We start from the raw sequence: 27,988 nt of genomic DNA, 5'->3' as shown, positions 1-27,988 counted from the left end.
GAGTGGGTGGAGAGGGCTCAGTCCCTGGCCCTGGACTCCAGCAGCCGCGCTCCAAAGCCCAATCCGGTGTCCTTAGACAACTGCTAGACCTTTGAGCCGATTGCCCCAGTTACAGAATAGGGTTGTTCAGACAGTGTCTGTCTGTAGGCTTGTGTGGTGGAGGGTAAGGAAAAATGTCAGGCTTTTCTGCCCTCCCGCCATCAGGATAGATGAAGGACTCTTGCGGTCCTGAATGCATGCCTGATGGCGGGCACCTGGAGTAGAGTGTGGGCATAGGTAGATGGGATTCACCTGGGCTGAGACTGGGCTTTTAAGGGCGGCGTCATGGGGGACGCCAGCAGAAGCTGAAAGAGAAGCTGAGAAAGAAGTAACAGAAGCCGAGAGAGAAGCGGAGACCTTCAGAGAGCCCAGAGAGAGTGAAGACTTGCTGGGGGCTGGGAGGCCTGCCAGCCTCCAGGCCCCCCAGCACTCCTGCCTGCCATGCACCCACTAAATCCCAATAAAGACCTGCAAAAAATCCACTGAGGACTCTGAGTCCTCCCTTACCTGGTCTGCATGGGATCACAGAAAACCTGCTCTGTGCCCATTCCTGCCTGCACAGTGGTTAAATGAGACGGCAGCGGTCAGGCGGGGAGCCCCACACCCAGCACCTAGTACAGATTCAACACATGAGTTAGCGCCTCCTATTAAGCAGCTTCAGAAACAAATCAGCAAAATGTGGCTGACAGAGGACATCTTTTTCCTCCTAGATTTTACTCCGTACTCTGCAGGAATTGAAATACACATTTTCTACCGTGACAGCAAAATTATTTATCTGCAAGTCTTTTTCACAAATACCACAACTCTCCTCAAATCCTTCTTTCCATATCGCCGCTTCACTAAATCACTCCCAGCTTGCCAATCCCCCACGGGCCCCTCTCTCTTCACCTACTTCCCATCCGTCTCCATCCACAGCCTTCCCTCCTGGGAACGTGCCTGTCTTCCTTGCCCTTTCTGCCGGCTCTGCCCCCTCCAGCTATAAATCTTCCATGCTCACTAGCTGCTCTGCCTGGAGCCATGCCCCACGTGGGCACGCCCCTCCTTTAAGGCCCCTCATCCTGCCATCTCCTCATCCAATTATAGTGAATGGAAATAGAAGGCTGGTTCCCACTCACACCTAAACATCATCAACTACCTTCTAACCCTACCCCACCCACAGCTGATAAAAATAATCCTTTAAAAAGCAGAATGAGTCAGATTAACCCAACCTCTTCTTAATGCACCATGAGGCGCTCTGTCTCCAAGGCCTGCACAGAAACACAGCATATGCGAGAGAGACGTCTGCGGGGTGACTGTTCATGAAAGGAAGCCGCCGGGGGCGGGGGGTGGCCTGTGCCCCTTCACCCTCCTGCATCCCCGTCCACGAGGCGCTCCCAGGGAAAAGTCAGAGCAGCGCTCAGAGGCTGTCTGTGTGAAGGACGCAGAGCCTCTCTCTGGGTAACACTGGACTGCTGAGCCTCCCAAGCTCCAAATTGTGATGGACTTTGGGTCTTGATTAGGACCACTTACGCACACTCCAAATCCTGAATTTTTACCTAACACAGCAACTCCTGAATCTTAGGGGAAAGTGGTAGATGTCCACCCCATGACTTCTTATGCAAACCTATCCGTCCTCTACCCAGACTGTACACACCGAGAGAGAGGCTGGCTCTTCCCAGTCGAACAAAAAGTTCCCTCCCAGGGTCTCCCTGGTGGCGCAAGGGGTTAAGACGCAACCTATGAATCTGTCCGCAGCCACTGCAACAAGAGTTCGATCCCCAGCCAGGGAGCTACCCACATGGCACGGCAGACCTCTCCTGTCTCACCTGCTGCTCCCCTCAGCAGAGTATTTCAGTCAGTCAGCCTGTTTCTGCTCCCCGTTCTGTCTCTGGTGAATCCTCTCAGACACCACCCCCCCCACACACACACACACCTCTGGCCTGTACTCCAGTTCTTGTATGCATAAATAAATAAATCTTTAAAAAAAAGTTCCCTCCAAAGCACAATGGACTATGGTGGCTAATTATGGGTGCTTTGGTGCTGGGAGCACAATGGCAACATCAGCAGAAGTGGGGGATCCTGTACTGCCAAAATATTTACATGGATGTAAACCAATATGACCTCAATAAAATTTAAAAAGTAAACCTCCCTCTCATCCCCCCTTTATCCAGAGCTGAGGTCATGTCTTGTGCTCATAGCCAGCCCCTCCCAGGAAGGAAGGCAGCATTCAACAAGGGGGCTTGAGAACTTTCAGGAGAAGGAAGGACTGGATACATGTTTCCTCCAGGTCCAGCAAGAAGGAAGAAGTTCCCTGCCTCCAGCCACAGCCCCTCCTGTCACCTCCCCTGCTTGTGTGTGTACTTGTGTTCCAGGCTCAGAACATCTACTTATGGAGGGGGAGGGTGCTCCCTGGTGGCACAAGGGGTTAAGCATAGCACTATGAAGCTATCTGCAACCACTGTATCACAAGTTCGATCCCCGGCCAGGGAGCTACTCACATGGTGCAGCAGACCTCTCCTGTCTCTCCCGCTGCTCCCCTCAGCAGTGTATTTCAGTAAATATTCCTGTTCTGCTCCCCACTCTGTCTCTGGTGGGTCCTCTCACCACCACCTCCTCCTCTGGCCTGTACCCCACTTCTTGTATGCATGAATAAATAAATCTTTAAAAAAAAAAAAGAAAGAAAGAACATCTACTTGGGGCTGTGCAGATCCCCATCCTCCTGGCTCTGGCGCCTACTTAATTTGCGGTTTTGCTGCCATCATCAGGAAGGCTCCAGGCAAGAGCAATAGCAATTCAATGACGATGTAGAGAAGAAGGCCCAGGGGTCATGGGAATTTTGCTTGGTAGGGGAAACGCAGAAAGCAGAAGCTCACCCAGGGGAGGCATTTGAGCTCTCTTGATCCCTAAAGCATCTTTACCCAGAAAAATTAAAGGCACATTTAGACTACAGTCAAGTAAGGGCTATTACAAACGGAAAAGCATTACGAACCTGCTAGGAAAATGAAATTGGAAGTTACTTAGCGAAGCCGGTCTGAGATCTGTGTGCTCTGGATACAGACTGGATTATCTAGCAGATAACCACTGGGGTTGAAGAAATTATATGCTGAGATGGGGAAAAAATAGGCTGAGAGAAATAAACCTCACAGGTGTTACTGATTCTATTGCTTAGAAAATGATTCCCATCCTTGTGCCATCACTGAAGCTGTCCCCTCGGGACGGGCTTACCACCAGCGGCAGGTTTAAAGCTAGTCTCCTGGTGGGAGGGCTGTTCATGGTTCATTTTCCTCATCTGAGACTTGCTTGTAGGCCGGCAGCGGTTTCCTGGTACCCTGGAAACTCCACTCTCCCTCCTCAGGCTGTTTGACACCAGCTGCCCTCCCCACCTTTCACTACCCTCTGCCTCTTACGGCCCCACACACAGCCGTGCCACCTCCACCACCGCTGCCATTCCCAAGTCTCTAACCTTCCCGGATGTTGGACCATCATCTCAAATTCAAAAACTAAGTTAACGACAGCGCCTTTCTTCCTGTCCTCCTCAACTCTCAACCAGGGCTACTTCTGGGCTACCTTTTGATAAAAGGGCCTCTGCTCCCTCATTACAAGACTGAAACCACCACATTACTTTATACATTCCCTCTATTAACCCATTGGGTAGTAAAAAAAAAAATAAGCCGTCCCCAAAGGGAGATCTGACCTTTGCCCCTGGCTCCTGGGAGGTGATCTCTCAGCCCTTGAAATGCCCTGCCTCCTAAGAGTCTTTGTTTACCTGGGGGTTTGGACCCCACTAGATAATCTAATAGTGTGATTTATGGGGCATTAAGTAGGAGTTGGGTTAGGAGGGATTTTTCAAAAATGGTCACTCATCTCTTTTATCCCACATGCTCTTCGGAGCCCTGAGAGGCTGCATAAGGGAGCCAGCTCTTCTGAGGTTGTCACGTAGTAAGGGAGCTGGGTCACACGCAGAGGCCGGGTTGTGAGTGCTTCAGGATGCAGGCTCTGCCAGACAGAGGGAGGAGACCACCTCATGGCCACTAGCCCCCAAGGCACCCCCAGCCATTTCCGTCTTCTTGACTGAGATCGCAGACATTGTGGAGCAGAGAACTACTCCCACTGTGCCCTTCCGAAATTCCTGACCTACAAATTCTACGTAGAGTAATAAAATGTGTTGTTATGCCGCTGAGTTTTTGGCCAATCTGCTACCCAGCACTACTAACTAATCTACTTCCCTGGCCTCCCAGGGCTGGCTTAGGCTCCGGTTCTCTGGCCTCTCATGGCGTCTTGGACCCTTCCCATCCTAACTTTCCAAACTGAAGCATCTCTATCCCACACTAGATCTGGCTTGTGAAGTCACTGGCTCCAGTTATCCTGTGCATCTATATCTCCTCAACACTGCACAGTGCCTGGCAAAAATGACCATCAGTAATAATTGTCCAACAAATCTCCAGTAGTGGAGCATCACCAGAGTGATGAAGACTTGCCAACAGCACTGCATAACAGGACAAAAAAAAAAAAAAAAAAAAAAAGACCAGTAGAGAACATCATCCGTGAGTCAGGTGTTTCATCTTCCTTATGAAGAGAAGCACCTCAGGTCAGCGCAGGGTTAACAAGAACCTCAGTCCAATTCCACTACAAAACCGACTTTCAGTTGGTGAATTTTTCATGAAAGGAAGGTAAGCTCAGCACTGGAAGAAAGACCCAGATAGCAGAAAGGCTAAAAGGTCAAAGCTATGGCTCTGGATGGCAAATTATACTGTGAGTTCAGACCACAAAGGGACTCAGAGAGAGAAACAATGTCTGCCGACCTTTATCTAAGGCCTGGTATCAATTATTAATCATAGAACCTGACCCAAATCTATTGAGGCTAGAACTGAATCCTGTTTTCAACAGAGGCTTTTATGACACTCAAAAGATCTGGGGGGATAGGGCCAAGGTGTCAGGTGGGGAAATGGCAAAAGGAGCAAGAAGATTCATTTATTGCATAAGGAATACTTAAAGGGAGTTAGCTGAGGAGCTAAGGTTTGATTCAGAGAAATAAATGGAAATGGAAATACTTTAATTGCTCAGCCAAGTAAAAACTTAAAAACAAAGGGATATTTTCTAATACTATTTCCCAATTAGAAGTAGGAAAAAATGCATTAAAATGTGTTTTATGGCATGTAAACTAATCGTTACTATCAATGCAACAAGATTTAGATAAAACAGACAAGAGTTTATTAAAATGAAGATTTCCTTAGAAATAAACCAGAACTTCAATTGGTAAAAACTATTTTGACAGAAAGAATTATACCTTTTGAGATTTTCCTCTTTCCAGTTCTTTTGAGTTTTCTTTCTCAAAGTACTAATATAAGAAGGGAGTCGTTATTCACATAGCCAATAGTGACAAAGGCTGGAATTACATCGTTGCTAAAAGATGTTATAATCAGAGTGGACTAAGGTCATGCAGAGGTTCAAGACAGTTCTTGAAAAAGTAAAGGGTCAAAATTTTACTGCTTTCTTAGACATGTAAAACAAATACAAAATATAAAATTTAGCAAGTATAAGGTATAAACTACAAACTAAGTCTCCCTCTAAGAGTGTTCTTTAAATGCCCGATCTAAATGAAAATTTAGACTCTTAGTTACTCTATTTTGGGCCGACTTCAAGAATAGCATTAAGAGCAATTTTCTGTGTTTGTATCAAGGAAAAAAAAATCTATCCAATTGATGTGTAATGTTATTATTACAATCACTTTCTATCTTAATTCAACTCTTCTAAATTAAGTTACTTTCCCTCCTCCAAACATTTTGAGACTTAGGACCATGGCAAAATTCTACCACCTAGTGGAAAAACTCTCCATCTTTAAGTTCTTTTTAGAATTCAGGTATTTTTGCTGTTAGGTTATTTTAAAACATTGTTTGAAATCTGACTGCAGAACTGAGGTTACCGGAATGGGAAGGTGTGTGGGAGGGAGAGAGCCTAGTAGACTGCAGTGGAGCATTATCCACTATATGCGGGCAGGAGGGTGGCGTGATGACATCCATTTGTAGAGGTGTGACCCTTGTCCCCCTAGAACATACACAGTGTTGTAATGCAACATTACCACAATAAATATAATTTAAAATAAAGAAATAAAACTGTCTTAGGGAATGAATGGTTAAAAATACCTTTAATCAATGAAAAAAAATATGTGAATTGTAGCTTTAGGAGTTTTGGCAATGTTGCCACTTCTTAGATAGACAGAAGTTACTGGAAGCACAGGGATTTACTTTCACCCCCCTTTTTGTGTTCATTTAGTGCTGATAACATCAAGATGTAAACTCAAGTGGGTAACATCAGGTACTGTTTTAATCTCTCACACATCTAATATCTTTCTACGGGGTCAACAACATGGTCAAAGCACCCTGTTTTTTCTCTTCCCTCAAGTTTGTGAAGCAGAGTCCCATTTTTTCAGTAGATTTTAAGATGCATTTTTACAATGAATAGAAATTAAGTATGTCAAGTGACAAATAAGGATTTTTTGATGATTCTTTGAGCTTGACTACCCCATGACAGGCAATAGTCTTGAACGTGCAAAAAATTGATGAATGATTAAATGATTAAATCAACATGAGATGATGTTGAAAGAATATCTTTGCATTTTTCCACATTTCCTTCCTTCTTCCGATGGAATCTTGGTTTCAGGGCAATCCATCATTGGCCCCAAATTATGATGACCTCAGGCCGGTAAAAGAAAAAGGTCTGTGAATTGGGACACAGGAATAATGCTTTCCCAACTCCAAGGGCCTGTCTTATATGCTTTCTGCTTTGTCTGCTTATCTGAATATGCTGGAGCTTGCACATCTCTTTTGACATTTGAATTATTCACTTGGAATGCCTGCACCATTAAATAGAGTGTCCTATTTCCCCAAATCATCTTCTACCTTCAGATTTCACACTCTAGAAAGCATCTACCTCAACTTCCTACCCAGGGTATAAATGCTCTGTCTCTTGAATAAATGCCTACCCTTTTCTTCTCACCTCTTCAGTCAAGGGAAATTCTGGCTGTCTCTTGTTAACGCACTCCCTCTCTGCCTTTACAAAGTGAGACTTATTCTTTTCTGGATTATCTTGGCATAAGAAGATGAGTTCATAAATATCTTATTTGCTCCTATTTTTTCAATCTTCTGAAGTCCACATCGTACCACACTCTTAGTCAGCAACGCCACCCACATTTAGAATTTATGTCCTTGCTTCTGGCAAGTCTAAGTCCAACTTCTGTCCCTTCTCAACTTCTCCCACAAAATTTGGTAATTGAATATGCATGTTGATGACTCTTTGGCATCCCATTTATCAATAAATTTTCAGAATTCATCCAGATTGAGATGTTACCAGGATGAGCTCACTGAAGAGAATGGGGTATAGTACAGTTGAAGGGCTCATCAGTCACCAACCCATAACAAAACCCTTTCTCTGAAGACTACACAGCAATAGCCATGCTCACAAAATATGGCCTCATGTTCCAATTCAGCCATACATGAATGGATCCAAAATAGTTACCTGGTTTAAGTTAAACCTCAGATTCTTCTAGAAATTTGGAATGGGGTTCAAAAAGAGACAGATTGTTTTAGAAATAAGGATATACAGACTCATCAACTGTCAAGAAATTATTTCACAGGAAAGCAGAGACTGCTGCACAGATAAAGAAATGTGAAGCAAAACCAGAAAATCAAAGAGGAAACAAACTGAGGAAATGCCTACTTTCCATCAGTCTGCCTAGTCCCCAGGTCTTCTCACTTCCTTCTGGTAAGAAGCTTCCTTAATTCCTTTAGTGTTTGCATGTCTGAAAATGACTTTCTCTTATTTTTAAAGGTTACTTTTGCTAAGTAAAGAATACAGCCATTGTTGCCGCTGCTGTTTTCACTTTGGTTCTTTAAAGATTTTTCATGATCTTCTCACATACAAAGAAGGAGAAATCTACTAACACCTTTCTCCTTTTTTCTCTGTATCTAACACACCTTTTTTTTTTTTCCACTTTGGCTATTTCTAAGATTTTCTCTTTATTACTGGTTTTGAGCAGTTTGATTATAATGTACTTTGTGCTTTGGTATGTGAGTCTGAATTTCTTGATTTGCAGATTTTTGTTTCCATCAAATTTGGAAAATTTTGAGCATTTAGTCTTTCAAACATGTTTTCTCTCCTCCTTTGAGTATCCTAGTCATACACATATTTAGATTGTTTGGAACTGTCCTGCAACTCATTTGTGTTATGTTCACTGTTATCTGTTCTCTCTTTTTTAAAAAAGATTAATTTATTTATGCATACACAGGCCAGAGGTGTGGGGAGGTGAGAGGACCCACCAGAGACAGAGCAGGAACAGAACAGGCAGACTGACTGAAATACACTGCTGAGGGGAGCAGTGGGCAAGACAGGAGAGGTCTGCCCTGCCATGTGGGTTGCTCCCTGGCTGGCAGGGATCGAACTTGTGCTGCAGAGGCTGTAGATTGCTTCATAGTGCGGTGCTTAACCCCTTGTGCCACCAGGGAGGCCCATCGGTTCTCTTTTTTTTCTATGTGCTTCATTTAAAATAATTTCTATTACTTTAGTAGGCACAGAAGATAAAGGTATGGAGGAAAGGATAGATTTGACAAATGCTTTAGAAGGTAAAATCAAAAATACTTGATGACTTATTAGATATACTAGGTAAGGGAAAAGAAGAAGTCCAAGGTGACTGCCATGTTCTAGCTTAGGTAACTGGGCAGATGGTGATGCCCCATAATGAACCAGATGATAAAAGGAGTAAGTTTAGCTGGAAAAAGCAATTCTTTTCATATTAGATATATTGAGTTATCTAAATTTACATATTCAACAGGCAGTAAGTTCTATATCTGAAGCACTGCAGAAAGGTCTGGATTGAAGAAATAGATGTAGAAATCATTTAAATTAAATATTTAAAACTATAAACTGATTGAACCCTGAAATAGCATGTTAATAAGAAGCATGCCTTATTCTTGTTTTGCCACTTAACCTCTCTCTACCTTACCTCTCTCCTCTTTAAAAACCAGGATGATGATCAGTCGTCAACCTCATGGTGTGTTTGAAAAGAGATATGTTTGTAACGTAAGTACTTAGCAGAGCTCCTGGCTCAGCTTTCTACAAGACTGTAACCACATGAAGGCAGAAACCATGTCTATCTTATTCATTATGGTCCATTGCATGTTGTGTCTATTCTACATTATAAGCAGTGAGTGAGCTGACAAAACCCTAGAGAAGAGCAATATTGAAGAGGCAGGCAGAACAAGAGGGGCCTAGAAAGAAATAGAGCAGAAATACTGGAAGTATGGAAAGAAAACTAGGAGAGTGATGGCCCAGAGGTCAAGGAATTGAAGCATTTTATGAAGGGAATGATCAACAATGCAATGCAACAAAAAGTCCCATAAAGAAAATGGCCATTGAATCTAGCAGAGAGGTCATCAGTTATATGACCAGGTAGCAAGGAAATTTCAATAAATAGGTAGGGCCAATGTCAGATCGCAGCAGAATTTGAGGAAAGGATGTCTTATTTCTTGTTTTGTCATTGTGTAGTAATATTGTCTCCCCCACTTAAGGGTGAGCTCCCTGGGGGAAGCATATCTCCAAAGTGAAAAGACATTTAAGGAGCTTCATAAATTCTTATTGCTGCATAGGAAATACTTCCCAACAGAAACCTAACAATGAGATTATCTTGTGCAGATTATCTTGTACTTCCTAAAAGATCAGAGAGGCTCCTTACAGGAAATTACCCCAAATTCTAAAGAACTACCTCACTAGAACCTGTGGAAAACCAGTCTGTGGCTTCACATTTATTCTCAACCTTATTTCAATAACAAAATAGCCAGTCTCATTAACCAAATGCTAGGCATCATTTTGTTCAGTCCTCGCAGGTAACAGCTATCTGTAAAGGTAGGTGTTATCCCCATTTTACAGGTGAAATGACCATAGCTCAGAAAAGATAAATAACAAAGCTAAATTGATACAGTTTGTGAGCAGCAGCACCAGATTCAACTGCCAAGTTCAGTCTTCACCACCATCTGGGTGGCCTTCTAACCTGGTGGTCACGTTCCCCAGATGTAGCCCCCAATTGTTCCATGTCTGATGCAACAATTCACTTTCTCTCTCTATGCTCTTTGCCTTTTTCCTTCCTTTCAAATTGACCTCCTTCCCCTGAAATAACCAGCTGCCACCAGGTGTCCCTCCTCTCCTATTCGTGAGCACCACTTTGTTCTAATTGCATATTGGAGGCCAGGCAGGCAGCCTGGAAACACTTCATGGCTTAATTCAATTACACAAATTCACATTATTGAGCAGTGTACTACACCCTGAGGATGCCCAGAGGAGAAAGTCATATGAAGGGCGCAACACAAGTACACAATTACAAGGCAAAGTCTGCACGGTTCAAATGTAGTTCTAAGCTCAGAGAAGTGGATTACATCAGTTGGGGGGGAGGGGTCAGCGAGGTAGAGAGGGGTAGAGGGAGGATCAAAGACTTCTTTGTGAGGTCTGTGAGAAATATGGAAAAACCTTGGTTTTCTATCATCTATACCGAATGAAGGTTTTTACAAGATCTAGATTCTATCTCAAAGGTTACCTACTGTTGTTTCTATCATTTTTTTCTGAGTCTATAAGAAACTGTTTTTGAGCACTTAAGTGAATTTATAATAATTCAGAAGATGAGCCTAATTCATCCATGTTTCCTAGGTTGTTGGGGTCAGGAGAGCAAATGGAGAGAAGGATTCTAACTTAGGCTATGGTGATATTTAAAATCATTTTGGGGCATAGAACATTAGGCATTTTCAGCATTTGAGAAGCCATAATTAAATTTTTAACTTTTTTCAGTTGCTTGGCCTGCTCCTTTTGTTTGACAGTAAATGCTCTGTGGCACCATTATAACACATTCAAAAAGAGTCTTCCTGATGGACTAAACTTGTTACAATCCTTCTTTAAGGATTTATGCAAGAATAATAATTTATGCTTAAAAATTTAAAAAAGGACATGAAAATCAGAGGGAGCTAAGAAACAAAGAAAAGGGAGGATCATGACTTCCTTTCTCACAGCCAATTCACTCTTCATCCACCCAGGAAACTTGAAGTATCTTCCTCCATCTGCTAAGACTTCAAAGGACTTACAGGTAGGGTGTGTTTCACACCATAGCTGCTTTCTCTGCCCTCAATCACCTTCACATCCTATTTCTGGCCTGTAAAACCAATGTCTATAGAAAAATTCCTAGGTATTTATTTGCAAGATCTCTTTTTCCCTTCAGAAAAGAAAGAAGAAATGAAACAAAAGAGCTTCCCTGAATTTCTGACCACTTATGTTACTTCCTACAGGTTCACTCATTTCTCTTGGGTGGTGAGGGAAGTTCAGGAGCAACACAAGCTTTGTTCACATAGACCCTTGCAAAAACAGAAAACTCAACTAAATTTAAGACAGATTTTAACCTCACGGATTCAAGAGCTTCACTACATCATGCAAGTACAGGGTCACTGCTCATTTCAACTGTTTGTTTTGCAACTCAGAAGCTCAGGAGTGAATTAACCATTTGCTTTGCTTCATAGCCCATGACTGTTATTGGTTTCAGCTGATGGAATATTTTGGCAGTTTTGTTTTTTTTTTAATCCAGCCACCTCTGAAGAATAGACTTGTTTTTATGTCACATAAGCTTTTGAGTCACTTATATTAAAAAGGAGGGACATCTGACCCATCCCTGGGAAATGTCAATATTTTGTCAAAGGTCTTATGTCTTAAGATGAAAATGTTCAAGACAAGAGGTTCCCATTCAAAATCAAAACTAGGTGAATTTTGTTATAACAGGCAAGGGTGGAGCAAGAGCAGGGATGATCCTGTTACAGAGCAGCCCCGATATAAAAAGGTTACCTGGCTGTGGGTCCTCACCCGTGCGCTTAAAAGGGACTTATTTATACTCCACTACAGGCACACACAAAAGGTTAATAAAAGGTTTATTTACAAGGGAAGGGGAAATGAGGAAATGTACAACTCAGGGAGAAAATAGGAAAATAAAGTCTTTAATGCATCCTACCCCATCTGCTGACCTGGAAACCCATTGGCACTCCGAGAGCTGGCAGAGAGCTGGCGGAAAGCCAAAAAGGGAACCCCCCCCCCACACACACACACACACACGCACCCAAAGCCCACGTGTCTGGTTTTATACCAAACCTGGCTGCTTAACCCCACCCTCAGGTCCCAGCAACCTTCCCTTTGGTGGTGATGGGATTTGTCTTTCCCAATGTCCTGCTGGCTTTGGTCTGGAGTGGGGGTGGAGTCCACAAAGTCTATATGAAATTAGCTTTAGGACATCCTTTTCCCCCTAACAATTCTAACATGCAGACAGGGCCCCAGCAGCATTACATTTTCAAAGAAAAAAAACTAAGATCTGAGTCACCTGTGTCTTGAGATCAAGATCAAAGACTCAAACTTTTCAATGTTCATGAAGCAGCTAGACAGTCTGTCAGCCTGGCCAGGTCTGCATGTCTCATTTTCCCAGTAGGCCCTCCATCTTCTATTAAAAACTAATTCCTCCCAGTTCTTCTGGGGCAGGGAGTGAAACAAAACTGAGCTTCTGCTCAGTTTTCTTGCCCTTTGGGATTCCCATATTCTCACACCTTCTACTATCAGAATAGCCTTCATTGACCCTTAAATAGGATCCTAAGCCATTTGCAGTTGAAAAGGTGGACATGGAGTTGGAGTAGGGTGGGGGAGATGGAGAGAAAGAACAGGAAGGGATGAAACAGAGACATGTTCTTCTGAAGATACTTATGGGACCTTTGACAAAAGCTTATTACTATTCCCTATGGATTAATGTAATATTCACAAATGATCAGGTGGTCTCCCTTTAATATTTATTATTTGTGACCTATAAGCAAAACAGCCTGAAGAACTTTCTATCAACTTCGCTGTTCTCACCAGCAGCAACAGTTTGCCATGTTACAAAGGAAATCCTGAAAAAGTCAGGGAGGTTCAAAACAAGCTCAGGGCCACCATGTTACTCAAGCACAGAACCAGAATCCAAAGCCAGATTACTCCAAATCCATTCTCCATCTAGCTAACTTACCACACTCATCATCAGACTCATCACAGCAGCCTGTGAAAACAGGAGCTCCCAGTCCCATCCCTAAGTCAGAGTCCCTGAACAGGGTCTAAGAACCTGGCAGATTATTTTTGTTTGTTTTGAGCCTCCCAGGTGATCCTGGAAAGGGCACACCGGAGAACGGCTGTGTCCTGTAAGGTTACAGGTTATTATCCGTTCTGATGCCATCTAATATGCATGACACGTTTGGAGCCAGGACCGTGTCTCAGCCTCCTCCTGGCTCTGAAGGTGTCAGCCCCACCTCCCCCACGCGGGGCACAGCATATACCCTCAATTCCCACTTATTACATGGAATTAAGTTTGTTTTGAATTGCCTTTTCATCAATTTTTAAAGCTTTTTATCTTCATAAAAAGTAGAATAATATTTCAATAATCTTTTCCCTGTCAAATAAAAAAAATACCAAGAAGCTTTAATCTTCACCAAGTAAGATTAAGTGGCCACACGGGTTCTGGTAAGAATATTTTCACCTTTGTACTTTAAAAAAAAAAAATTACATTTCCCGACTCTGTGGAAAAATGGCTCACTGTTCTAAAGCTGTTTGTTCTTTTCACAGTTTCTTTGGGTTAAACTCATTCACAGAGGGGCCAGATTACCAGCTGTTTTTTGTTTGTTTTTTTTCACCTGATGATCTATTTCTTTTGCTCATCCTCTACTGAATATAAATAGGGTCATTATTTTAAACTGAAATAAAATTATTTCACACACTGTGACTCAGAGATTTTTGTTTCCATTAAAATTAACTTTGTAAGCAATAAAAACAGGTCATAACACAATGGCTTCCGTAATCTTTTCAAAGACACTTGTTAATCCAGGGCCTCCCTGGTGGCACAAGGGGTTAAGACGCAACCTATGAAGCTTCCGCAGGCTCTGCAGCACTAGTTCAATTCCCCAGCCTGCCAGCCAGGGAGCAGCCCACATGGTGTGGCAGACCTCTCCTGCCTCGCCGGCTGCTCCCCTCAGCAGTGTATTTCAGTCAATCTGCCTGTTCTGTTCCCCACTGTGTCTCTGGTGGGTCCTCTCACCCCGCCCCCCATCTCTGGCCTGTGCCCCAGCTTTTGTATTGTAGGGTAAAGAAAATATCAGGCTTTTCTGCCCTTCCGCCATCAGGATAGATGATGGATCCTTGTCCTGAATGCATGCCTGATGGCGGGCACCTGAAATAGGGTGTGGGCATAGGTAGATGGGATTCAGCTGAGCTAAGACTGTGCTTTTTAAGGGCGGCATCATGGGGGGACGCCAGCAGCAGCAGTAGAAGTGAAGCAGAAGCAGAGAACGCTAGAGAGCCCAGATAGAGTGAAGACTTGCTGGGGGCTGGGAGGCCGGCCAGCCTCCCAGCCAGCACCCCTGCCTGCCATATGCCTGGTGAACCCCAATAAAAAACCTGCAAAACTACTGAGGACTCTGACTCCTCCTTTACCCGGTCTGCATGGGATCAGAAAACCTGCACCGTGTCCAGTCCTGACTCTACATATATGCATAAAATAAATCTTAAAAAAAAAAAAAAAGACACTTGTTAGTCCAACTGACATGCAGACAAAATTCTTCCCTCCTCCACAGGCTCCTAGTAGCAAATAAGATAACAAAATAAAGTAAAATAGCAACTGCTTACGTTATTTTAACGCCTAATTTGTTGGATTCTTACCCAAGAGCCTTGGGGATGGGTGGTCCCTGGCCTCTTGGTGTGAAGCCTCAGCCACAAGCTTGCCGGGTTCTTGATAGCAGCAGACGAGAAAACAGGTCTGGAAGCCCCTGTGCAGGGCCAGGAGCACGTTTTGTCACAGCCACAGGAGACACCCTGGTAGCACCAGCATTGTCCATCCGGCTGGCCTGGAGGGGGCACACCCCAACTCCCCAATGGCTCAGGCGGCGTAGGCCCGGCCCCCCCGGCGGTGGCAGGGTCCTCAGGCCCTGTTGGGCTCTCCCGACTCCTCATCCCGCAGCAGCAGCAGCAACGGGGGCCCGCGACAACACCCCCCGGCTCCCCACACGGCCCCCCTGGGCCCCGGCTGGAGCAGTGACCCCCTCTGAAAAGCCCTATAAGCTTAGAGTGATTTAGAGATAAAGCCAGCACGGGGCGAAATGAGGGCCGTTGCCAGGTGTGTTTCGCGCATGCGAGCTGCGCGGCAAGGGCCCCTGTTTACTGCTCGCCGCACCTGCGAACGCCCAGGCCGCGCGGGATCTGCTAGGCCGTCTGTGCGGGACGGTCACGGCGAAAAACTGCCTGAGATACTCTGAGAAAACTGTTTTTTCACTCGCCCCACACTTGGCCAGATGGGCCCTGGTCTCTTCCAGAGACACGAGCACCCCCAGTCCCCAAAACTGAAGCTAGTCACCCTGAGAAGCCGAGACGCAGTCTCAGGCTGCTCCACGCAGCCCAGCAGCTTCCACGTGGCCCTGAGCGGAGTGGGCAGCGCGAGGTGCAGCGCACCTGTAGGTGGTTGCCAAGGCAGAACAATTTGAGGAGCTGTAGGAAGCCCCTTCCGTGGTGGAACAAAAAGTGCACGGCCTCCGGCTTCGGGTCAGAAAACACACAAAATCATTCCGTTATGGCTGGTAATGTCAGAGGGCAGGCAAGCAAGCCCATCGCCAGAAAATAGTATCTCCCTGGGCCTCCCCTGGTGGCGCAGCGGTTGAACGCAGGGGTGCGAGGCTGCCCGCAGCCTCTGCAGCACCGGTTCGGTTCCCGGCCGCCACCGGCGAGGGTCCCACAAAAAAATAAATAAATGAAAATAAAGATAGTATCTCCCTCTCTCTCCTGAGCCTCTTGTGAACATACACAAAGACCATTTTCTCTTCCTTATGAGGAAACGTCTCAGTTTGGCAGTCCCTTCTATTTTGTTCTCTTTTGCCCCACGTTAGTCCAAGAGAGATTTCCAGCTCCATCTCAGGTAGATTAGAATTTATGGAAAACAACAAATCTTTTCACTTACATAGATCACCTCATGTTACATAGCAGAAGTTCTTTTGCTAAAAGTCGCTCACCCCATTATCCCTGGTCAGATGAAACCAGGATGCTATCTATGGTTCTAGAAATGCAGCAATAAATAAATAAATAAATAGGCCCTAGGTTCCCACCAGTAGAGGTTTAAATGTAATGGGTTGTTTTTCTTCTCCCACCCTTACTACTTTTAACATTAGTAAGTATATTAATAACTAGCATTTATTGAATACTTTGTTTCAGACAGCTTTTAAGTCCTTTTTCATCTTTTAAGCCTCCTAACAATACTAAAAAATAGTTTTTGTAATTATCCTATTTTACTGATAAGGAATAAAAAGAGGTAAATATCCCCAAAATTACAGTAAGTGAGGACAACAGGATTCATACGAGGAAGTTGTGTTCCCAAGTCCATGTCTCACCTACCATATTTGCCCTGAGAGTACATGTAGAAGGTACAAAGTTTCAGTTAAGCAAAATGTGTAGTTTTGGAGATCTAATGTCCAGCATGGAAAACAACAGTTAATGATAGTATTGTAGAACTGAAATTTGCCATGGGGATAGATTTTCAGTCTTCTCACCCCAACCCCACCACACACACATACAAATGGTAACTACTGATATAAAGAATTGATGGATATATTAATTAGCTTAATTATGGTGCTCATTTGATATGTAAATATCTTTATCAGGAAATGTGTAAATATATCCTTTTTAAAAAATGTTTCAGTTTAGCATTTAGTTTATAGTTATATAGCTTACTTATATACAAATTTATGTCAATGACATCTCAATAAGGCTGTTTTTAAAAGTATAAAATGCTATAAAAATCTCTCCAAATGTTACCATTTAGCATAGTAGCTTGATTTTCTATTCCTGAAGAAACACATTTTCTTTTCCTGAAGCCATTTTGAAACTGAAGACACAATATTTCTTTATCCTTTAGTGCTTCCATGTATATTTTCTCATGTAACTATGATAGTTATTAAAATCAGAAAGTTAACATTCATAACACTATTATCTAGTCTATAGACCTAATTCAGATTATTTCAGTTGTTCCAACAACAGTCTTTATAGCAAATTTAAATACCCTGTGGAAAAAAACAAAGACAACATGTAGCCAGTCAATATTTTTAAAACAGGGTCAATGGAAGTTGTAAACCCATGAATTCAAATGCCAGCAGCAGAGAGGACACCCAGCTGCCTCTGCCGTTCAGGCAGGACAGCGGAGATCCAAAACGATGACTCCAAGATGGCTGAAATGATTTTTCAGCATGACTTCATGTTGTAAAAATCACATGTTTCTTGGAAAAAAGGCAAGATTACTAAGCAGGAAATATATGCATTCTGTAGGTAGAAAGGGTGGGGTGGGGGGAATAAGCCTAACAAGAACAGATTCAAGGAAAGAAATGGTGTTTTAAAAAAGGCTTGTATCAGCTCCTTTGTAGTTTCTGAAATGATGGTACAACAAATCCTGATAATTATTTTGTCACATCAAATCAATAAGTCATTTTCCAGCGAACACAAATTTCAGATTTTTTTAATATTCTGCATATCAATTTCAAGAAAATGATTATGCAGTACATTTTTGCATGAAAATATGGATAAGTAAAATGTATTTATTTCATTAATTATTGAATCATTAAATATGTGTGCACATGCATGCGTTCGTGTTTATGTGTATTTAATTATCAGGTAATCCCACATGTTGCTGATCACATTTTGACATAAAATGAGAGTCCCAATATATTATTCAATATTCTTGCAAATATATTAAATAAAAGATTTTCTAAGAATCGTGCCCTTTTTAAGCTCATTTATATCATACCATATCTGCTAAAAGAGGGCAGATTCCAAATATATAAAATCCTACAGTATTTTAGTAGATACACAAAACTATCAGAATTCTTCAAAATTAGTCAGTGGGCTACTGAGGATTTTTTCTTTTCACGAGAAATAAACAAAGCTTCCATAAGTATGTACAACTATACATCTTTATTCCCCCCTTGAATGTAAGCTCCTCTAGAGTGCAATGGTTTACACAAGAATGAGCTCAACAAATATTAGTGGAACAAATTTTGAGCCTCACCCACCCCACCCTACACACATAATTAGCAAATCCAAGCAGGCAACTACCTCTGAGGTCTGCCCATATCCTGTCCCTGGAAGAAATAAGAATCCAAGTTCAGTCACCTGAGTCGATCCTCTTTTATTGAAAAGAATTATTACCTGGTTCCCCGGAACACAAATAATTGAACACATTCCTTAGGCTTTCCCAGAAGTCTGTAAAGATGCATTAGGCTCCCTCTACCCCATTGGCAAAATGATTTTATGCTGGCGACAAATCTCCCCCTATAAGTGGAACTGCAGGTACAGAGCTGAATTCTCTTGCTGACTGTGGGTTCTCCTCCATGTCAGTTCCCTGAACCCCATTATGCTGAAGGCCCTTACCAGGAAATGGACCCCTTTCTGGTTGCTGTCCCCTGAGCCCCTTGCCTTACACTTGCTCCCATTACGGTAGCAGAAAATTGGCCCCCTGGACAGGTTCCATTCTCCAGCAACTTGTTGCCTGTAAAAACACACTGATTCAGTTCTTAAGTCTGTAGACGCCCAGGAGAGTGGGAAGCTCAGGTGACAGCAGTCGCTCTGAGAAGATCATTTCTTCAGTTTTGTTCAGACTCCAGTTGGTTGAGTCGCTTTACGATCAGGCTGTTAAGTTTCTTAAGATCATCTATATCCTTTCTCTCAGCTGTTAGTCTTCTCGACACATCTTCCATCCGGTTTCCAGTTTGAACTTCCAAATAGAAAACAGACTATGTTAGGTTGATTTTCCGTGTTTCCTCGGGGCCCATGAGCCCCGTGCTTGTGCTCAGCTGAGCCCTAAATGGCAATCTTGGCCAATTCCCTGCTACAAAATCCCACATGGTCCAAAAGCTGAGGCGAGAAACTGCCTAAGACTGAAGTCACCTATCAAGTGAAACATTCTTACAACTTCTTGGTGCCAGCCTAGACCACCTTTGGCTGTTCCACACTTTAATTCTGGCCGAGAAAGCCTTGGCTGTGAGCAACAAAGGAAATCACCAGTGTGCCTGATTATCCCCAGAGAAGTGAATGTGAGGGTGCCTCATTTTCAGACCCATTTTCAGAAAAGGGTTTTTGCTCTTTATTTGTGAAATGAGATTTTTTTTTTTTGAGCCGCAGCCTATTCTGACATAGCTCTTACTGGTTGTGAATTATCAGCCCATAATGAGTGTATAACAACCCCCATCAGACCACTCTGAGAACAGAAAGGCAGCATTTTCACAATAAACAGAACCCCTGGCAAAAGAGTACCCTCGGGAATGGGACATTGTCAGGTCTGTTTATCAGAGCCAAAATTTCCAAGAAATGCAGCACAAAATCTGTACTTCATATTTCTGCATATCATTTCCATTTCAGGTAAGTTTTTTCCAAGGGATCTTTCAGGAAAGAATGATGTTGGAAACATGCCACTGTGCTTGGCCCGTACACTGACAGAGGAGGTAAACCATAGTTTAGAGCTTCACCTTCCAGCCTGGGGACAAACTGTTCCTTGGAAGCTGCTCCTTTCCTATGTCTGAAAAATTGTGTTAGGGAATTATGGCCCAAGACATGAGGGAAGGGTGTTAACTCAGCTCTGTGACAACGTAAGACAGAGATACCACTTGCTTTCAGGGAAAAGCTTGAAACCGAAGTAAATCCGCAACATGGGACATCCTTTCCCCTATCGGGAAAGCTCAAGAACAGAAGGAAGTAGCCTAAGTATGTTCCACAACACACCGGTTCTAAATTAAATTCCAAAAAAGAAAAAGGGCTCCATGTGCAGAAAAGCTAGAGAAAAGTTAATTATTAATCTGCCTCTTGGAAATCTGTAAGAAATAAAAACCTTGAACATGACCCAGCAATTCTCACTCTCATCTGACCATAGAACATGTTGGTTTCTTTTTCCTTAAGGCAACACTTAATAACATCCCTGGCATCTAGTATTCTCTGGAATATAGTGCCTGTCCACTCAAAATGGCTACAAGGGCAGACAGTCCTCCACAGTAATCTAGTTTGCTGCCCATTATTCCTATTTAGGACAGAGATTGTGACAAAAACAAAAGGTCCAACGGTTAGTAAGAGTGTAATCAGTTTGAAACAGTCTTGTTCCTCTTGTGTAAAGATGCCAGAGTTATAAAGAATACAGACCTTGCACTTCAGTTAAAATGATACAAATTTGTACTGAATCCCACTGAGAACAAAAAGATTTCCTTGTTAAAAATGAGCATAAGTCACGTTCATTTACAGATGCCTATGCCAAGTCTGGTCTTAAGTTGGATAGGCTTTGTCTGAAAACCACAGGCAGTCTTTATTACTACTTCAACACAGGCAGTGGGGTGCAGGGAGTTCTGGAGGCAGACAGCCCAGGGTTTGAATCCCAGTCTGCTTCCATTGGCTGGATAAACACGAAGAGGTAAACTCTCTGAGCCTTCGTCTTTCATCAGTAAAAGAGAAATACTACCTTTGGGGTAAAGATTTAAGATAATTAATTTAGTGTGTCTGACACAGAGTAATTATTCAGTAAAAATATATTCTTCTGTATTCATATTCTCTTTCTGTATCTTAATACAATTTTGCTTTTTTATATAAACCACTAGAAGCAAATATAAAATAAATCCTATTTTATACAAGAGGAGTACAATAGTGATAAAGTACAGGGTATTTGAAGTCAGCCAAGTGTGTCTTTGATTCTTGATTCTGTACAATTAGCTGTGTCTTTGGGTACGTTACTAAATCGCTAACCCTCAGTTTCAATATCAGTAAAACCATAATAATAGATCCTTCACTACAGATTGATTATGAGGTCGTGAGCTAACAGACATCAAGTGCTCAGCACAGTGCCTGGAACAGAGCAAGGACTCAATGTATGGCATTTGACAATTTTTCATTACCCTTAATTTTATTATCATCCCACATAAAAGAGAAGTTCTTTTGGGTTGCTCCTACATCTGTAATCATACCTAATATTTCCTAATAGTTTAACTCAATCACTGCCCCAGATGGGTGTGGCAGAGTGATATTTGGAGCATCAATTTATGTCGGTATAACATTTCAGAATAGTAATGCGTGTGCTCTTTCTGGCCCTGCAGGTTCAGGGTCGACCCTCCTTCAGTTGACAGATACAAGAGACATTATTATAAGCCTAGTTCCCTCTGTGACTTTTAAGTGCAAATGAGTCAGTTGGGTGAGAGAGAAGGAATTAAACATCATTCCTTCCCACCAGCCCAACACTCAGATTAAAGAACTTCAAGACAGAAAGAGGAAGGAATTTGCAGGAGTAAAAAGGTGAGAGCTATAAAGTCAAGCCTTTTTCTCATCCTTTCCTCCCATCATCACCTCCTCTACCTCCTCTGGTCCCAAATGACTCAAATTAGAGCATTTAATGGGCTCCATTTCCCATTGAGGATATTTGATGGCTACAAGTGCTGCAAAGCATGAAAGAGTAGAGAAATCTGAGTATTGGATCTAAGCAAAAGGGTTCAAAAATGACTGCCTGCTCTTGGGTTCTTTCTACTCTTAAGGCAGGTCAGAAAGGATTGGCAGGTAGGGGAGATCGAGGAAATTGAAATAATTTCAGATGATGATAGGCAGGGGTTAGCTGAAATAGAAAATTGTCGGGCTCAGACCTAGTGGCACAAGGGTTAAGCACAGAACAGTGAAAATATCCACAGTCTCTGCAGCACGAGTTTGATCCCCGGCAGCCAGGGAGCTACCCCCATGTCGCAGCAGACCTCTCCCTCAGCAGTGTATTTCAGTAGCTCTGCCTGTTCTGTTCCCCACTCTCTCACCCAACCCCACTGTACCTCTGGCCTGTACCCCAGTTCTTGTATGCACAAATAAATAAATCTTTAAAAAAAAGAAAGAAAGAAAAAAAGAAAATTGTTGGGCTCGACAGAAGGGGGCAGTCTTGACTGGAAGGGCTCTCCCCCATCCAAGACAGATAGGAGGGAGGCCCTGAGACCTCAAGGGTTTCTTGACTGAAAAGAAGAGGAAGCCTGGATCACTGCTCAAGGGCACGACATACCTAGTCCAGGCCAAGAGCAAGCAGGACAGCTTATATGAGAAGCAAGACGCCAGCTTGGGCAGTGCCAGACAGGAAAGGAGCCAGACTGGTCACCTCCCCAACAAAGCCAAGCGCCTTGCACCGCCCACAGCACTTGTGATTCCCGGAAAGTGAGAAAACCTGGAAAGGAGCTCAAACCTGATTGTGGCTGTTTGTTAGAAACCTGTTGTAAACCAGAGAAAACTGAGTATTGGGTTAAGGTAACCTAGAATTAATTAGAAGAAGCTACTGACTGGGCCTCCAAATGGAAAAGCATTAGAGAAATGGTTAATGTCAGTGTTTGTGAACCTCAGCAGTCGGGCCTTATGTCGTGGGACTGTGCCCAGTGACCCTATCCCAGAGGAACAGGGCTTGGCTAGGTGCTGCCTCTCCTTGTTCTTCAGCATAAGTATTTTATGCCAGAAAACATACCTGGTTACAAAGGAACAAAGTAATAAGAAAGTGCATACAAGGAATGAAAAACAAAGAGGTGGTACTTACCTACTAGAACTATCACGAAGGTAACCAGGGCCAGGCTGACTATCAGCACAATTATCAGCCCCATAAGAAACAGACTGCGACTTCCATTTCTTGAGTTAGTGCCAAAGCCTGGGATCTTCTCCGCTAGAGGTAATGTGAAAGGAACAATAACACCAATCCTCAGCACACAACTGGTCAGCGGAAATGAAGAGCCTCCACTGCTATCTTCCCTCTCACCACCATTGAAAGTGACTGCCATCTTTGAATGTCTTTGGACCAGGAATTGCTTACCTTCCTTATACTGGTATTTGAAGAACACGCAGGGTTAAGCTATCTCCTTCCCCCTGATTGGAAAGTTTTCTGAGGATGGGTATTAATACTGAAGCAGCAGGACATGGCGAATAAAGAAATTAAGTGTTCAGTGATAGAAGCTCTATTGCCTTTTCCCAGGGTCACCCAGGAGTAAACACCACTGACAGTGGGACACCAACTCTGTACAGCAGGCTGAAAGCTCTGAGGTATCTCCCAGGAAACTCCTTTTGCTATCGGAATTAGTCAGTTATGCCTACATCCATGTAGACAAACAAAATGGCCATGAATTATTTTTGTATTGTTAAAAAGAAAATGACTGGACAAAATGGAGCTGCTTGTGCTAAGCCCACCAAGACTTGATACCTAACCTCAGTTTCGACTCCGCTTCAGTTTCAACACGTCCCAGAAATACAGTCTTAACTAGTCAATATGGACTTTCTGGTCAACACCAGTGAAGTAACTTTCTCCAATCCCGTTCTTAGAAATGATTTGCTGTTGAACTGAGAATGCAGACAAGTTTATAAAACGACTTGTTTCACCCAAACTATAAACTGTCTGCATTTGGTCATTATTTTGTGAATTCTATTGGCCTAATAACACCCAAGTTAAGTTGAATAAGAAATGCAGGACTTTGGGGTAATAGAAATAGTTGAATTACTTTTCTCATTACCTCCAGTTTTCCCCAGTTCCACACACCACGCCACTTGATAGTGGACAGCTGAGAGGCTTATGTCCCGTGCCTTGTAAGTATATCTTATGTTACCCCCTCTCAACAGCTCTTACTTCCTGAATAGAGCAATGATATAATCCAGCACCAAAATACCTACTTTTCTTGAGACTGAAATGTAAAAACAATGGGTGAAAATCTGAACACATTAAAGTGAAGAAAAAACCCAAAAATTCAGAAAGGCTTTAGAAGGATAATAATAAAAAAAATGGATGTGGTCCCTTATATCTGACTCATATACAGTGCTGTAAACCAATACTATGTCAATTTTTAAAAAAATGAATATATTTGTTGAAATATGAAAAAACAGGAAGAATAAGATTAGGACAAATGAGTTTAGCGTGCATATGAACAATGGCAATGAGCGATGAACATTTGCATGAGAATGTCAGTGTTCAGGCTGATCTATAGAACTAATTTATAATTAGGGGACAAGATACAAATTTAGTACTTAGCAGATTTTATTTTCTTTTCCCCTCCTTTTTATAATCCTTTAATTGGGGCAATTTGTCATTTTTTAATTGAAAATAAAGTTTTGCTACACAACATTTTAATAGTTTTTTAAAACTGGAATGTGTAGAACATCTCCTTAGCAACCCACTAGGAAGTAAGACTCCTCTAGGAAAGCAGACTCCTTTGGTGATTGGCTGCTACACAAGAGCTGTCAAAAGGGAGAAGCAAGTCTCTGGGAGATGAGCTCTGCGACCTCCGATCTTTTCTAGGGAGAGCCTTGTTAGAACTCTTGAAAACAAGAGTTCAAATCTTGCTTATGAACCAAAAAAGTCCATAAGCCCATCAAGTATTTTTCGAACAAAAGCAGAACTTGCCTGATAATGAATAGTATTTCCAGGACTGAGTTATTCCTAGTGCCCACCATACCCACACCCCCAGATCAGCATTTGCTATTTTCAGATGGCCTGGAAGCTGGGGAGGGCCCCAAGCCTGAGAGGACACATACGGAAATGATGCTGCGGTCCAGCAGGACAGAGGTTTAGCTTGTGTAAATCATTTATGGAATCCACAACATAAAGTTTCCTCTCTTCATGAATGCCACCAGAGCCAGTGTCCTGGGAAAGATTCATTGTGCCTAGAAGAAAGCACTGACATTAGACACAGGAGACTTCACTGGGAAGTTAAACTTTATAAGCATCACAGCATGCAAGCAGCTGGTCAGACATACAAAGAAGCATACATAAATATATTTTCAACTGAAAATGTCTAGAAAAACTTTGTCAGGAAGAAAATATTTTCTTCTAGGGGCAACTTTGTACTTATCCTTTTTGCTTTGCTTGCCAGGAAGCTCAGAGTCAAACATGTGGCCCAAGTATAAGAACTGCACAGTGCTTTATACCCCACTTATCTGCATACACTCTTCCCCCAGCCTTAGATCCCTCAATTCTGCCCTGTTTTCCCTGGCCCTGCTTTTTATTTTGTAATTGCTTTTGAATTTTTCCTCTCTCATTACTTTGTTCTATTCTGGCAAGATGCCTCAAATTCTTTCTGCAAGTTTATCTATATACACATGAAAAGATAAAATTAAGCTAGTCAGACTGTGGTCATAACAATTCTGAGAAGGGAATATTACTATAAACCATTCTAATTGCATGAAGCTGTAATACAAAACTGTAATTTTTTTTAAAGATTTATTTATTTATACATACAAGAGCTGAGGAACAGGTCAGAGGTTGGGGCGGGGGTGAGAGGATTCACCGGAGACAAAGTGGGGAACAGAACAGGCAGATTGACCGAAGTACACTGCTGAGGCGAGCAGTGGGCAAGTCAGGAGAGGTCTGCTGCACCATGTGGGTTGCTCCCTGGCCTGCTGGGGGGGATTGAACTAATGCTGCAGAGGCTGTGGAAGCTTCATAGGTTTCGTCTTAACCCTTTGCACCACAAGGGAGGCCCCAAAACTGTAATTTTTATATCTTATTCAATATGGTATATGAGCCCCTTTCTTAAGATGCTGACTGTGAACCCGCAAGATAAAAATCATAGCAAGTTTAGATGCTACAAAGAGGAAACCTACAGCCAGTTTCAGACTGGACTCCAGGATCTCTGTAGTCTTCTGCCCAAGTTTCCTTAGATACGGGTCACATACAAAATAAATAATTTTAAAGTTGAGCCTTATATTTAAGGTAATGTTCTCTAATGACAGCACTACTTTGAGCAACACTAAAAGGTCTGAATGGGCTAAAGGTCTATTTTAAGATATTGCTCCAGTGCAATAGAAAACGTGTGACCTTTTAATTATGTTTAAAAAGACTCTTAAAAGACAAATTCTGATTACTATAAAAGTCTTCTCTTTCGATGTTATCTATTTTCATAAAATAAGTCTAATAGTGATATAGATTTTTTGATCTAGAAAGGATATCAGACATGCTCTAGACTAGTCCCTATTCTGTCCATGAATGAGGACACTGAATCTCAGAAGGAAAATGTCTATGGTCATATATTTTGCTAATAGCAGAGCAGGAGCCTGGCTTCAGAGTTCCCTCATGCTACTTCCTTCTCCACTTCTTCCTAATCCTCTTTCTAGACGCAGCTCAATCAGCCTATCTCTCCTTTGTACCTTTCTGGATTTGGTACATTCTTCTATCCAAACATCTATAATACATGTTGCATTCATTTGCTGACGCTTTTGACTTGCCCATAGACTGAAAACCCCGTAGGGGTGCCAGATTTAGAAGTCAGAGACTTATGCTAAGTTGGAAGATTTAAGATATTTTCTTTAGGATTTAAATCTGTTTTCAAAAAAAAAAAATTGAGGCAGTTAATAATAAGTATACCAACCAAAATAAAACTGAGGGTAAAATCTTGTGTTATCTGTCTGGAGTCAAAGCATCATGCCCATCTAAAGAAGGGAACACTATTTACTTCCTACTTTCCTTTCCTTTTTCCTTTAACACTTAGATACAGAATGAAAATAAATATAATAGAATTGGGAGGAATCAAATCCGGGGTGGGGGGGTCGGGGGGTGGGAAATGATTTATACACTGTAGAAAATCTGAGAAAAAGGTACCAGCCCTTTACTAAGCAGCTCAAACTGTACTCTAAAACATTAAATTTCAGAAATTTCCTAGTGATCTAAAAACTCCTTATTTTTAAAAAAAAGTGCTTCTAGAATCCTCGCTAAGAAAAACAGTTAAGTGCAAAAGTCACTTAATTTTTTTCAAAGTTAAAAGCCAAAAATGCTCTTTCAGTTATCCTGAAATTTTATTTAAGAACACATAATCCCAGGGAATTTTAGATAGGATACTAAAGCACTAAACTACTGAAGCACTTTAGACAATGGTATTTCTGAATTCCAACTATACTTCATGGAGCATTCCTAAGGGAATGACGAATAAGTAGCCACTGGTAGAGAGAAAAGGGGGCCTCTGAGGTCAACCAAATCTTCTCTTTGTGCAGATAACAAAAAGGCCCAAAATTTTTGCTTGTTAGATGGTTATAGATTTCTAAATTATCCCTCTAGAAATACTCTGTCATCTCTATAGTTTATTATTCCAAATACTATGTTTGATGAGGAATAAAGATTGTGTCATGTACATCCTTCCAAACACGACTTCTATTTAGGGCGTGATGACTGATACATGGTTCATTTTTGGATCTCTGACTTAATATCTTTGAGCCTTAGCTTCCTCTTTAGGAATGTAATTACTGTTGCTTAAATCTCATACTAAGGCTTAATCAACATTTACAAAATAGAGGACAAGCTAGAAAATCATAGCCACAAAACTGACTTAAGAGCAACGCAGCTAATAAAATCTCCAAATTACTGGCCTTGCTACTGACTCAAAAGGTGACTCAAAGCAGCATCCCAAAGCACTAAGACAACGCTTATAGTGAGCCATGAAGTGCTCTGAAAGACAATTTCTTCTTTTAGGATAAAGTGAGGTGTGAATGATGCTATTTCAGTGTATTTTAAAAGGAAGTAAAGCATGCAAATGGAAAATAAAGAATAGAGAAAACTGGGCTGGGTGTGGTTCAAGAGCCTGCAAATGACGCTGTGAGAAAATGGATACTAGATCACATGGCCCTAAAACCAGGACCCACAGCTGTTTGACACCCAGTTGTTGCTATCTTTGGTGTTTCCTTATGAGGGCATCTGGGTAGAGCCAGCAAGGCTAGAGAGGCCAGAGTGTTACTAAATTCTCTATCACACTAACTCAACCCGTCTTTCCAACTCTGGTGCAAATTTGCTCATTAAGATTGACTAAAGCCACATCCTTTTAAGAGAACCTAATACCTTGAGCTGAAATGTAAGTAATTCCATTTTCCTCTGGTTTAGATCAATGCTAGCAGCTGATTCTTT

The 27,988-nt window shown here is 42.3% G+C and overlaps 1 protein-coding gene and 1 long non-coding RNA gene across 2 annotated transcripts in view; both read right to left on the bottom strand.

Moving 5' to 3' along the window:
* LOC119245829 (uncharacterized) overlaps window positions 1-14,946 on the bottom strand; it is a 139,107-nt gene extending 124,161 nt beyond the window's left edge. Inside the window, exon 1 of the long non-coding RNA XR_008550825.1 lies at window positions 14,761-14,946. This is a non-coding gene — a long non-coding RNA (uncharacterized LOC119245829). The remainder of the gene's footprint in view (window positions 1-14,760) is intronic.
* Window positions 14,947-18,146: 3,200 nt separating this feature from the next.
* Window positions 18,147-27,988, bottom strand: part of LSMEM1 (leucine rich single-pass membrane protein 1) — a 12,374-nt gene continuing 2,532 nt past the window's right edge. The window contains exons 2-4 of the mRNA XM_037511795.2: window positions 24,634-24,762; window positions 22,658-22,780; window positions 18,147-18,847 (exon numbers count right to left, since the gene is read on the bottom strand). Of these exons, the coding sequence (XP_037367692.1) occupies window positions 18,717-18,847; window positions 22,658-22,780; window positions 24,634-24,757 (378 nt within the window). The 5' untranslated portion in view covers window positions 24,758-24,762 and the 3' untranslated portion in view covers window positions 18,147-18,716. The remainder of the gene's footprint in view (window positions 18,848-22,657; window positions 22,781-24,633; window positions 24,763-27,988) is intronic.

This window comes from Talpa occidentalis, unplaced genomic scaffold, assembly GCF_014898055.3.
Source record: "Talpa occidentalis isolate TD23 unplaced genomic scaffold, MPIMG_talOcc4v2.1, whole genome shotgun sequence".
In the NCBI taxonomy this organism is placed as follows: domain Eukaryota; kingdom Metazoa; phylum Chordata; class Mammalia; order Eulipotyphla; family Talpidae; genus Talpa; species Talpa occidentalis.
Note: the sequence above shows the minus strand (reverse complement) of the source record. Positions and strands in the feature narration are given on the sequence as shown.